The sequence below is a fragment of the Eubalaena glacialis genome, chromosome 19, assembly GCF_028564815.1.
Source record: "Eubalaena glacialis isolate mEubGla1 chromosome 19, mEubGla1.1.hap2.+ XY, whole genome shotgun sequence".
In the NCBI taxonomy this organism is placed as follows: domain Eukaryota; kingdom Metazoa; phylum Chordata; class Mammalia; order Artiodactyla; family Balaenidae; genus Eubalaena; species Eubalaena glacialis.
Window position 1 is genome coordinate 25914403 of NC_083734.1, and position 13348 is coordinate 25927750.

At 45.5% G+C, this 13348-nt stretch overlaps 1 protein-coding gene across 1 annotated transcript in view; it reads right to left on the minus strand.

Moving 5' to 3' along the window:
* The window catches only part of YPEL2 (yippee like 2), a 38129-nt gene extending 25035 nt beyond the window's left edge, over nucleotides 1-13094 (minus strand). The window contains exon 1 of the mRNA XM_061175975.1: nucleotides 12791-13094. Coding sequence (XP_061031958.1) covers nucleotides 12791-12907 — 117 coding nt within the window. The 5' untranslated portion in view covers nucleotides 12908-13094. The remainder of the gene's footprint in view (nucleotides 1-12790) is intronic.
* Between the last annotated feature and the right edge of the window lie 254 nt (nucleotides 13095-13348).

Consider the following 13348-nt stretch of genomic DNA (forward strand, 5'->3'; position numbering starts at 1 on the left):
GGGCTTAGTGCAGTAGGCTTCACACCAGGATCTTTTGTTTTGGCAAGGGAATGCTCTTCCAGGCCCCTCATTTATCTGTTAGAGTTGAAGTTACAGTGAATGCTCTTGGCGGGACCAGTCCTAAAAGGGAAGAAAAGGAATTTCCTGCCGCCCCCCCCCCCCACCAAAGAGAGATAATTTTCCCTTTGACAACCATAAATTGTCCCTTCAAAGGTCCAAAGGCGTTAGGGGCTGGGGGAGGGGAGAGCCCATGCCACCTGCTCTGCCTCTTGACATCACTGTGCTCTGGAGGGGAGGGAGTTTATGGACTGATTAGATGTTGTTTTTAGCAGCAGCTGGTGGAGCTGTCTCCTCCTCTCTTCCTCTCCTCCCTCCTCCTCCCCTGAGTCACAGTCCAGCCACCAGCAACAGGCAGGGAGGGGAGGGAAGCAGAGAGCTAAGCTTCTCCTTGGCTAAGCAGCCCTGACCCCAGAGACAACACTCTGGGTCACCAGGTCAAACCCCCCCCTCAGGAGTTGGCTGAGTGCTTTGGAAACAAAGGCATCAGAGATTCTTTTTTGGGTTTGTTTTTAAAGATAAGAAAAATGGCAGGGACTTCCCTGGTGGCACAGTGGTTAAGTATCCACCTGCCAATGCAGCGGACACGGGTTCGAGCCCTGGTCCGGGAAGATCCCACATGCCGCGGAGCAACTAAGCCCGTGTGCCACAACTACTGAGCCTGCGCTCTAGAGCCTGCAAGCCACAACTACTGAAGCCCAAGAACTACAACTATTAAAGCCCGCAACTAAGCCCGTGTGCCACAACTACTGAGCCTGCGCTCTAGAGCCTGCGAGCCACAACTACTGAAGCCCAAGAACTACAACTATTAAAGCCCGCGCACCTAGAGCCCGTGCTCCGCAACAAGAGAAGCCGCCGCAAAGAGAAGCCTGTGCACCTCAACAAAGAGTAGCCCCTGCTCACCTCAACTAGAGAAAAGCCTGCACGCAGCAACGAAGACCCAACAAAGCCTAAATAAATAAATAAATAATAAAAACAACCTTTCTGTAACAAAAAAAAAAGGAAAGAAAGAAAAATGGCTTCATTCAAAAGAACCTCGCCCCACCCCCCCACCGTGGAGTATCACAGGGTGAACCAAACTGAGAAGCAATTCTCAGCTAAGGCTGCAACACTCAGGCCTGGAATCCTCTTCCAGCTGCCCGGGCTGCTGTTGTCATGGTAGTTTGAGGTTTCTGTGACTGGTTGATGTGCGGTTCACAGGCAAAATAACCACCTGGCAGACTGGAAGGGAAGGGGGTAGGGGGCAGATTTTTCCATTTAAATTCTAGAGAGGCCTCCCAGCTACCTGCAGGTAAGGCCCCCCAAGAGCATAATGGAAGCTGCTGCTGCTGATATTCAATTACCTCCAGAAACGTGTTGGTCCCTTTGGAATTACTGTAAAGAACCAGAGACTTATACGGGTCTCAGAAGACCACTGACAACACCGTATAGCTAAAGGGCAATACCTAAGACTCAAAAAAAGGAAGGAGCGAATATACCAGAACTGTTATGTGCCAGGACCTGATTATGTTTGAGTGCCACTTTCTGTTTTTAGCTTAACGATATTCATAGACAGAACATTTACTGAGCATTTACTATATGTCAGGCACTGCGAGAAGTACTTTATATTGACTGCCTCACTTAATTGCCACAAAAATCTTATAGGTATCTAAGATTAATACGATTCCCCTTTCCCCAATGAGGGCACCAAGACACAGAGAGGTTACTTAACTTGCATAACTAATACGCAAAGAAGCCAAGGTTTGAACCCAGGTAGCCTGACTCAGACGTTACACTGTTAACCACTAAGTTATGTTGCCTTGTATCATCATCTGCTGCTATATTAGAATCAGAGGATGGGGGAGGTGGAAGGAACCTTTAATGAGAGTCTAATCTAATGCCTCATTTGGATGGATGGATGAAGAAAAGGGAGAGCCTGAGAGAACAATCTTGCCCAAGATCTCACAGCTTGATACTTTCATTATCCCGGCTGCCAGCCCTCTCCTCCAGGGCTGCCTCTAGCATTTTCAAGCACCCCTTATGTGTAAGGCAGTAGGTGGCGTGTGTGGCAGGGAGGAGGTGGCAAAGTACAAAGTTAAGAGGCACTCGGTTTCCTAATCTGTAAAATGAGGAGTTGAACTAGAAAAACCCAGGGCCAAAGGCATTCGGAAAGTCTGTGATTCCAGGTCATTTAGAATCTTATTAGGAAACAAGACAATTACACATAAAAGAGCATGTAACCACAATAACACAGACCATATTATTACAAGAGTCATTACTAATTGCCAAATGAACAACGAGGCAGTGAGTACTACAGACGTTCAGTGGAGGGAGAGAATCCTATAGTCCAGGAAGACATCCTAGAAAAAAATACTTAATCTGGTCTTCAAGAATGGGTAGAAATTGAATAGAGAAAAAGAAGCATTCTCCAGGCAAGAGAAATGATAGGAGGGGAGAAGGGGTAGGATTTACCACCAGTAGTACTGAGACCCAGAAAACAGTCAATGCCAAAAGGAGCTACCTAGGTCAAGCTCTGATAAAGATGGCACAGACCTATCTAGACCTGTATCCCATATGGCTTTTTGCTACCCCATGGCTTTAGGCAAGTCACTTAATCCCCACCTTGAAGGGATGTTGTAAAGTAAGGAGTCCCTAACACACAGTAGATCTTCAATAAATAGTAGTTAATAGCAGCAATGTAGATTTTTCATCTTGTGTTTTTCATCCTGGCACCAGTACAACCTCATCTGTACCATTCTTCTGCCCTCCGTAGTGAGCCCTACATTCCCATGTACCCCAAAGATCACAGGCTCTCTGAGTGTAGGAATCGTGTTGGCTTCTCTCTATCCCTAGCACCCAGGCTAGGCCTGGCATGTTGTTTGAAACACAAAAAAAATTATTGAACTCTATACAGCATCGCCACCAACAACCAAAAGCTATAGCTACACATAACAAGATGAATAAATCTTTAAAATGTAATATTGAGCAAAGGAAGTAAGACATGAAAGATTTATACAGAATAATTTTATTTATGTACATTTCAGAAACAGGCAAATCTAAATGTTGAAGTACTGAATATACACCTTGGTGGTTAAAATATGAAGAGAAAGGAGGAAATTCCTATACAAATCAGGATAATGGTGACATTCAAGGGGAAGGTTGAGAATAACTGTCGGCTTTTAGAGTTCTGTCAATGATCTACATTCAGTTACTTGAACTGGGTAGTGGTTAGATGAGCAATTCTTTAAGCCATACATTTGTGTTCTATGCATCTTTTTCTGTATATTTCATAATAAAAATTTAATGTATATCCTTAAGATACAAAAAAAAATATATATATTATTGAACTGAACAATTAGTGTATAATGGTAGATTCCAGTCAGACCCCAAAATACAAACAGCCAAAGAAACAATGGTGCAGCTTTACCATTCCAGAGACCTAAGGAGTGCTGGCGCTCAAATAAAAACACAGGGGCAGGGGTTCTGCATCTACTTCTTGCTTCTCAGGGAGAAACACCCCGCTGAAAAGAGTCCGGATTTTCACGAGGAACACAGGCTTGCAATCACCAGCGTCCTTAGTGAATGCTGAGGCACGAACGTACAAACCAATCTCAGGACTGGAATCTTACAGGCATTTGCAAACCACAGAATTAATTTTCAGGGTATGCCTCATAGCTCAAGTCAACATTTCCTTTTGGTATTTAAAGCAACCACACAGAAAGGACCACATTTGAGCAGATTTGTGCTCCAGCTGCCTGCAGTCCGCAGCAAAAAACACAGATGATTCACTCGACTTGGTCCCTAGCAGTTCCTTTGGTAATAAATTGGTGAACAATTCTACTTATGCCCACCCAGGTCATTAATTTTTCACAGACTGTAGGACAGGTCTGCCTCCCAACCAAAGAGTGTGACTTCCTGAACTCAATTCCTCTTGTTCATGGCTATAAATGATAGAGAGAATTTTTCTAAGCCCTAGAATGCTTGTAGTTCTTTCCCAAGTGGTGATCAACAAGTATGTACTGAATGACCACCATGTGCCTGGACCACCTGCAGACCACTGAGGTGCATATACACTCATTTCCCCAATTCTAGTCTCTTCTTCAGCAGTTCACCTAGGATACCACGACATCTGCCATCTGAAAGCAAAGCTCTGGTCATGTCATTACTTGCTCAAAAGTCTTCAGTGATGGGACTTCCCTGATGGTGCAGTGGTTAAGACTCTGAACTCCCAATGCAGGGGGCCCAGGTTCGATCCCTGGTCAGGGAACTAGATCCCAGATGCATGCCGCAACTAAGAGTTTGCATGCCACAACTAAGGAGCTGGTGAGCCGCAACTAAGGAGCCCGCCTGCTGCAACTAAGACCCAGCACAACCTAATTAATTAATTAAAAAAAAAAAAAAGTCTTCAGTGGCGCCCAACTGCCAGCAAAATAAAGTCCGAACTTCTATTCTCACAACAACCTAGGCTTCAGCCTACTCTTTCAATCCATTTTCACACAGTTCTCAATGCTACCCAAAAGAATGGCTCCTCCCTACACACTCCTGGCCTCTACTTCTTTGTTCGTGATGTTCCTTTTACCAGCCCCTCCCCATCCATTTCCACATGTCTAGGTTCTTGCCTCAAGGTACATCTCAGTGTCACTTCTACCAAGTCTTCCCAGAACTTCTGTTTCTAGACAGATGGATCTTAAGGGGGTTTTTTTGATCAACAATCCTTTGAGAACCTAATGAAAGCTATGGAACCCTCCCTAGAAAAATATGCATACACATAGAATTAAACATACAATTTCAGAAATCCCTTGAAGCCAGCCCATGTACCCCAGATTAAGAGCCCCTTATTCTGTCTCTGTCTTAGAGAACTAACAGTTATTTGCTCAGATACTCATTGAAAATTTACCAGTCTTTAGGAGCTGTGCTGGGTGCTAGAGACACAAAGATGACATCACAATTATCTCCACAAGTAGTTCACAGGCTAATGGGAGACATTCATCGTTATACTGGGATAAATGGTTTAAGATAAACATAAGGTGGGGAATTTCCTGGCCATCCAGTGGTTAGGACTCGGGTGCTTTCATTGCCGGGGCCCGGGTTCAATCCCTGGTTGGGGACCTAAGATCCCACAAGCCGTGCAGTGTGGCCAAAAAAAGAGACCACCTAAGATAACCATAAGGTGAAGGACAGTCATCCCACTGTGTCCACAGGGGATTGGTCCCAGAACCCACTTCAGATACCAAAATTCAAGGATGCTCAAGTCCCTTATATAAAATGACATGGTATTTGCATATAAACTACTATACTTTAAATCATCTCTAGATTATTTATAACACCTAATACAATGTAGATGCTATGTAAATAGTTGCCAACGTGCATGCAGCAAATTCAAGTTTTGCTTTTTGGAACTTTCTAGAATTTTTTTCCCCGAATTATTTTTTTATTTTTTATTTTTAAAATTTATTTATTTTGTTTATTTACTTATTTTTGGCTGTGTTGGGTCTTCGCTGCAGCACACGGGCTTTCTCTAGCTGTGGCATGTGTGGGGGGCTACTCTTCATTGTGGTGCATGGGCTTCTCATTGCGGTGGTTCTCTTGTTGTGGCGCACAGCCTCTACGCACGTGGGCTTCAGTAGTTGTGGCACCTGGGCTCAGTAGTTGTGGCTCACGGGCTCTAGAGCGCAGACTCAGTAGTTGTGGTGCACAGGCTTAGTTGCTCCGTGGCATGTAGGCTCTTCCCAGACCAGGGCTCGAACCCGTGTCCCCTGCGTTGGCAGGCGGATTCTTAACCACTGAGCCACCAGCCCTCCCCGAATTATTTTTGATCCGCTGTTGGTTGAATCCTCGGATGTGGAACCGTGGATACAGAGGGTTGACCATACAAACTTCAAGAAGGGACAACTTATGGGGGAGTGGCCAAGACGGTGGAGTAGGAAGACCCTGAGCTCACCTCCTCCCATGGGCACACCTAAATTACAACTATTTATAGAGCAGCTATAATGACCTGGGGAATGACCTGAAGACTAGCAGAAAGGATCTTCTACAACTAAACGTATAAAGAAGGAACCACAACCAGATGGGACTTGAAGAGCGCCCAGAAAACACCTTTACGCGTCCTTTACCAGAGGCCCTTAGCTGTGAGAACTCACACCATTCACTCTATGGAGCCATGCTATGTGGATGAGCATCGTTTTCGCCTCTATCTAAAGACTCAAGTTGGAACCTACAATAAAGAGTCTGTACACGGAGGCTTTGGAAGAACCAAGCCGAACACTGACTCTGATTAATGTGACTGCAGACATTCCTGAGCTGGATGTTGTGTCTGTAGAGGCTGACTGGCCCCCTGCTCTGGAGGACTAGCTTTCAAATTTGGAAACAAAGAGTAGGGTTTTGTGGCACGATGTGGACATCCATTCAGTATACACTGTAAAATGGTTGTTGAACCACCATAACGGTGTCTTGGAAACGATTTGGATCATGTTGATCTACATATTTTAAATTTGTTGTAACATCTCAGGAGCTATACATGTGTATATTTTGTGTTAAATTGTTCTAAGGGAAAAAAAAGGGATGACTTATGAACCTATTATCTCCCCGACTAGAGTGAAAGTTCTTGAGGGTAAAATCCTCGAGGGTAGTATCATATCTAGTACAGTGCACCCCACCCCATTACATATTTTGTATTCCTGCAATAATAGAACAGAGCCAATGAGACAAAAGAGCAAGTTATAGGCACAGTCCCCACTGCCATCACCCACATGTGCCAGAGGCCTCTGAGATCCAGTTAAGGTGGTCCCAACTTTGAACAATTATGCTGTACGAATTGTACCAGCCTAATTTATGGTTTATCTCACCCTGACTTGATTCAATCTCTGCACCCATGAGGAGAAGATATCCTAAGATGTTCTATCTTACAAACTCTAAATAGTTTCTTTTCACCAAGAAACACTGTAATCTAACCACAATCCTTTGGAGATTTGCTGTAGACGTGGTTCACCTGTCACCCTTCCTGGGTGGTCGACAGATAGCTCATCTGTACCCCTCCAGAACTAACACTTCATTAGTAGGAGATTAGGGCTTTCAAAGATCAAATAGCTGAGGGAAAGAAGTAAGTAGTTTTAGGTTGGATATGTGGTTTTCTTTACAAAAGCTAAATTGATTGAATGTGTTTTTAAACTGGGCTTATTGGTGTATGTTGGAACTCTTCCATAATTTATTAATTCTGCCTTTACTGCACCTCAGAAATGCTCTTTAGGAAACTGATAAACACACAACAGTGTCTTGCAAACATTGCAAAAGAAGCAAAGGCGCCCGCTATATGGTATGGGTCCTGCAACGGTGATTGTTCTCAACCTTTTGTTTCTTAAAACCCAACAATCACTCTGGCCCTAGGTTTCCACTATTTTGGAAACAAAAAAATGGACACTTTTAATGAGACAGATATTTATAGGTTTACATGCAATCTGGCTTTTTTTCCCCTCCTGCTAGAATAGAAAAACTAATTTTACTGAATTATGGTTTTTGTAAAAATAATTGTCATCCACTGGATATCAAAACCTCTCAATTAATAAAACTACAATATGACATATATTTTGCAAGATAGATAAGCTCACAGAATTATCTTCAAAAGCCGTATCTTATTGTATACCTTCTTTAGGAATTATGCCTTTTAATGTGACACAGAGGTCACTAACACAACTAATACAATCTGATGCTCACTGTAACATTTTCCAGGGCACCTAGAGGAAAAGAAATGAGTAGATTTTTAGAAGTTCTGTTCCTGTATTGATTTTTTACATGAAGTTTTTTCAGGACACAAATAACTGCATTAATATTTTGGAAAGTTAGTTTTATTGCACATTAAAGACAAGCAGGTGGGTGGTGGGGATTAAGAGAAACAAATCCCTGACACGTAGAGTTGACAGGATGGGACGGTACTCCCTCTTTGTCCACAACCTCTCAGTCACTGTGTTGGGGTACAAGACTTTTTGACAGTCACTGGTGTAGAACGCTAGTGCTCAGAAGCAGAGGTGGGAGGCCGAGGGCAGAGTGGGCCTCTCAGCAGCCACCAGATCAATACAAGTCTTCAGGCTTCACAGCATCTTCCTCCCTGACACTTTTCTCAGAGCTATGCTGCAGCTAATGTCTAGGCAGGAAGGAAAAACCAAAATGTCACCACTGTGAGTCCAATGGAACCCCACAGGGAACAAAAAGAACCTGCCTCGTAATTAGGCTGCAGCCTCAGAAGGAGGCCCAGCTCCTCACACAGACAGCAGTTGAGGGGTGTGAGGTAGAGATGCCTGGCCCTGAGGCTGTGTAATCTCAGGCTGGTCACTGAGTTGCCCACTCCACAGCCTCCAACACCTTCCCTTTAAGGACCCAGGGCACTTAGAGCAACCTGTGTCTTGGAATGAAGCCAACGTCCCCAAAGTGGGTTCATGATAGATTAATCCAATTCACCATTCTTAAATGGCCTACTTGCAACGCCACTGAAGGGCTAGCAGGAGGGAGGCAAGGGAAGGACTGACTACAGATAATTTTTCTGGAAAAGTTTTGCAAAGATCCAGGTTTCCATCATAGATAGTATCCACTGAAATGAGCATTAGATTATTTTCACTGGGGGCAACTAACTGTTCCAATTGAAACTATCAAAACTATTGAAACTATTTTATAACCAAAGTATATTTTTATACTGTGACTTGCACCATTAAGTGAGAAACAACAGCGTGAGCAATTCCTCGTGCCAACTCAAAATACCTCTGCGTGCAAACACTTCAGCATTTAGACCACAGCACCCCCGAAGAAAGAAATTGTAGGAGGCCTCAGCACATTCCCTAGATAGTTCTGTCATCGATTCAAAAAGCACCCCCAACGCCCCGCACCCCCCAGCGTCCTACAGAGCAAATGCTCTTACCTTTCTGCCAACACACACAACTTGGCTGTCCTTCTCTTCCATTGCCTTATTCTCTCAAATCCAACTCCTGCGCTCCAGGTTCTAAAGTGAAACTATCTTGGCTAAAGTAAATTTGCTTAGGCAGTAACAATTCCCTCCACCCCACCTCCTTGCTTTTTTTTTTTTTTTTTGGGACATCAAGGCCAAGAGAAGCAAAGGGACTACTTTACATTTGCATAGAGCTTTGTGATTTGCAAGCCACCCACACATCGATGATCTCATCCAGCCTCCTAACAACCCAATGAGGTAAGCCTACTCCCCCCACACTCAAATAAGGTAGGGCTACCTCCTAGGACTGTTCCGGCCATGGCACACAGTAAGCACACGAGTGCTAACTACTAGCCATTAGACACAGCAGATATTATTTGACTCATTTTTTTAGTGAGAAGCTAAGACTCAGAGGTTGGACAGCTGATTCCAGGCCTCTAGGAATCTGAAGCAAGCTGGGAAGACAGAAGGCCTAGTGCAGGAGTCTTTCCACCACATCAATACAGCCCCTAACTGTTTAAAACTTGACAAGTACACATTTCCATGGCGGCTCAGCCACGCTGATAAGAAGGGAGCCCGAAGTCCTGATCCTGTTCCCAGTTCTCTGCTAGCCACGTGCTCTGAGCTTTAGTTCTCTGGACCTTTGTGTTGCCTTCTCCATAATGAAGGCAGACTCACTTTTTAAAAAAAAAAAACAACAAACAATGGAATGTCAAGCTTCCAGATGAAAGGCTCTGTTACAAGTACAAAGTATCATTTAATTACACTGCTGCTCCAGTTAGCTGCTTCCCAGCTCCTAACTCCCACTGGGTGGATTCTGAAACCGCATAGGAGATTATGTCAAGAGGGGAGAACAGGAGAAACATTCTCTCCCTGAACTTTCTTAAATGGAAGAGAGAAACAAAATGAAAGGCCCATTTTCCAAGGAGGGGGCTGGGGCAATGATCTTTCCATTAAGCGGACCTGCATAAGAATCTATAGATTATTTAACGCCGGGGGTGGCTGTGGAATGAAATAAAGGAATCTTTGTGCAATGCCAGCCACAGTTCCCTCACTCTCTCCCCACGGTCAGGCATTTAACACAACTCTTTAATCATCAAGCTCTAATGCACCCCATCTGTGCACCGGTTGTAGCCAATGAAACTGCAGCCTGTGCTGACTTTGGCCTGGACTTGTGAAGGAGCCTTTCTGCCCCAAAAGGGGCAGAAAGGAGGACATGAGGCCAACAGTCTTTTTTGCTCATCACTTGTCTTCTCCCAAGGCTCAAGAGCCATCCATCTGTTTATTTGACCATTTACTGAGCTCTTGCCATGGGTCAGATTCTGACCCAGAGATACAAAGCTAATAGGACATGGCCCCAGGAGGAAAGGATGTGTAAGAGCTCCTGTGAGAGAGGAAGGAGGTAAAGAAAAACGGATGCTTTTGGCTGAAGCACAGAGGCCTGAAACACCCCTATCTGCATATTCAGGGAAATGTTGCTTAGTTCCAAGTGGTTGGAACATAAAGCAAGGAAGCGGCAGGGACCCTAACTCAAAAGCTAGGCTCTGCCAGATCATCCAAGGCCCTGTGTGCCAAGCCAAAGAGGTAAGACATCAACTCTGAAGGCCATTACCATCCCCACATATTCCCTTCTGACCATTTTACAAGGCCCAGCTCAAATACCACCTCTTCCAGAAATTTTTCTTGAACACGCTCAAAGTAATTGCTCTCTCTTCTTTGAGAACTCAAGACTTGAGTTCTTGGACAACTTGTTTGAGTTTCAGCTTCTCCATCCATATAATATATGACTAACATCACCTACCTTAAAGGCTTCTTATGAGGGTTAAGTGAGATAATATTTATAAAGTGTTTAGTAGTTTTTAGTACACAGAAGGTGCTTAAATACAGTTTATGGTTACCTCCACTTCTTACGATACACAGTACTTCTTTCTTTTTTCTTTTAATAAATTTAGTTATTTATTTATTTATTTTTGGCTGCGTTGGGCCTTTGTTGCTGCGCGCGGGCTTTCTCTAGTTGCGGTGAGCGGGGGCTACTCTTCATTGCGGTGCACAGGCTTCTCATTGTGGTGGCTTCTCTTGTTGCGGAGCACGGGCTCTAGGTGTGCCGGCTTCAGTAGTTGTAGCACATGGGCTCAGTAGTTGTGGCTCGCGGGCTCTAGAGTGCAGGCTCAGTAGTTGTGGCGCACAGGCCTAGTTGCTCTGCAGCATGTGGGATCTTCCCGGACCAGGGCTTGAACCCGTGTCCCCTGCATTGGCAGGCGGATTCTTAACCACTGCACCTCCAGGGAAGTCCCCACAGTACTTCTGGATATTAAAAAGATGTCTTGGCTTCTACTCCTCTGGAGATTTCCAGAAGTAGGATAACTCACATTTTCCCTCCAAGCTTCCAAAGCGAAGAGGACTGACTCCCCTCTCCTCTCACTGACATAGCCTCCCCACATCCAAACTTCCAGACTCCAGGGGTTCCCCAAAGATCCAGGAGGAATCTGAGACAAGATGAGTTAGCTGACAGAGGAGGAAGCTATAGGCTGGCTGGAACACAAATAGCACAGAGGAGAGGAATTAGCAGAAACCTAGAGAAGGGAAAGTGGGCCAGAGACCAGGACTCTTGAGGGCTGCAGGGTTCAAGCCTTTTGGTAACCCTAGACCCTAGAAGAGGCCTAGAAGGAGGAGTTCTTCCATCTGCAGTCCTGATGTGAGAATCCCCACTATCAGACGTGGTTGTTCAAGCAGCTTCTCCACTTCCTGTCAGATCAGCCAGCTGGACAGGGCTGCTCTGTAACTGCTGGTCCTTCCTCCCACTCTGCCCGGGGCTACCGAGCCAGAGGCAGGGAAAGTGATGCCACCTTTTCTAGGAGTTCTTGTAAACAGATCAAGAACACTAAATTTTGTTTTTTTTAAACTTTGTCTGAGTCCGCATAAAGGTTTTTTTTTTTTTTTTTACTTTAATGGCATGAAGTCCAGGTTCTGAAGAAGGATGCTTTTTAAAGCGAAAAGTCCCCCATGAGCTCTTTCTCCTTTTCCTGCAGCCTAGTAAAGCTGCTTCTCCTCCCTTGGCAAGGAGCTTGGGGCCAGGAGGGAGTAGCTCCCCTTTGAACGCTGCCTGAAGCAGCCAGTGTCTGGACTGCTCAACCGGACATTAGGTTTATTTATTTGTTAATAATCCCCCCACCCCAACTTCAGGAAGCAGGTGCCAAGGCTCCTCAGGGAAAATGTGGTTCCACTCTTTCTTCTGATTGTGACCAAACGTCATGCCATTTCACCTCACGTAGAAGCCCAAAAGGTCCCGACAAGCCAGTGGGTCAGCTCTTCACCAAGCCACTTTTGGTCCTCCAAAGGCCACCCATTTTAGTAACTAAATCATCTGGTAACCTTCCCTAGGAGCTTCAAAAGCAATACTCCCCTCTCTCATTTCAGCCATTAACCTCTCCTACAAGAGACCACCTTTCTCAGAATTCCTTTCTAGGCAGGCAGCACCCTACATCGCATGCATCTGCGAACACAGCCCAGGCAAGCTGAGCGCAAGGCTCCAACCCCTTTTCAGCCCCTCTCCCCTCCGGCTCGCGAGCCCCCAGCCCCCCCAGACTCCACAGGGCTGACATTTACTTTCCAAAGTTACAAAATTAAACGAGTACACTCTCCCCCTACCTCTGAGTTATTTCTCAGCTGAGTGAGACAGCCACGTGGGTCAGCCCTCCCTGGACAAAAGAAGGAATACAAATGTTCCGGGCCCTTTGGCAGAGCTGATAAACGTCTGCAAACCTAGAAGCCAGAAGTGCCCTCCCCCAAGGTAGGCAAGCAAGGCCTGCAGGGAACATGTACCTTGGAAATAAGTTCATCATGATTGGCCAAGTGGGCTCTGCAGTGAATGCAGCTGTAGGTCCGGTGGCAAGAGGGCAGATATGCCTGGAAGGTCTTGGATCTTGTCATCTTCACCATTGGCGCTGCTGAGTGTGGGGTGAACTCTGGGGTGGCCCACGAGGCACTCCCACAGGATGGGTCGCACGGGAAACACCGGAAGACACAGGTAAAGGCCGTGGTTTGGCAGGGGGTGGGTGTGGGGCAGGCTCCACACACTGGTGATGTCTTCAGAGGAAGGACCCTCAAGCAGAGGTCTAGGGCTGGTTCTCAGCAGCCTGCAGTGCCAAGATAAGGAATATCATTAGCTGATGGAGCTGGGCTTCCTGCAAAGCCAGTACAGTAGAGTCCAACTGCCACCCGAGAGAGGGCAACGTTTACAGGATAAAATGACCCCACTTCTCTGTTCTTACACTGTGCCAAGATGCCCCGTGAATAAGAAAGAAACCAATGGAGATCCCAACATTGCTGCAGTTCTAGAGTCGGAGGTTCAGTATCAACTCAGGGCTCTCAGGAGTTACC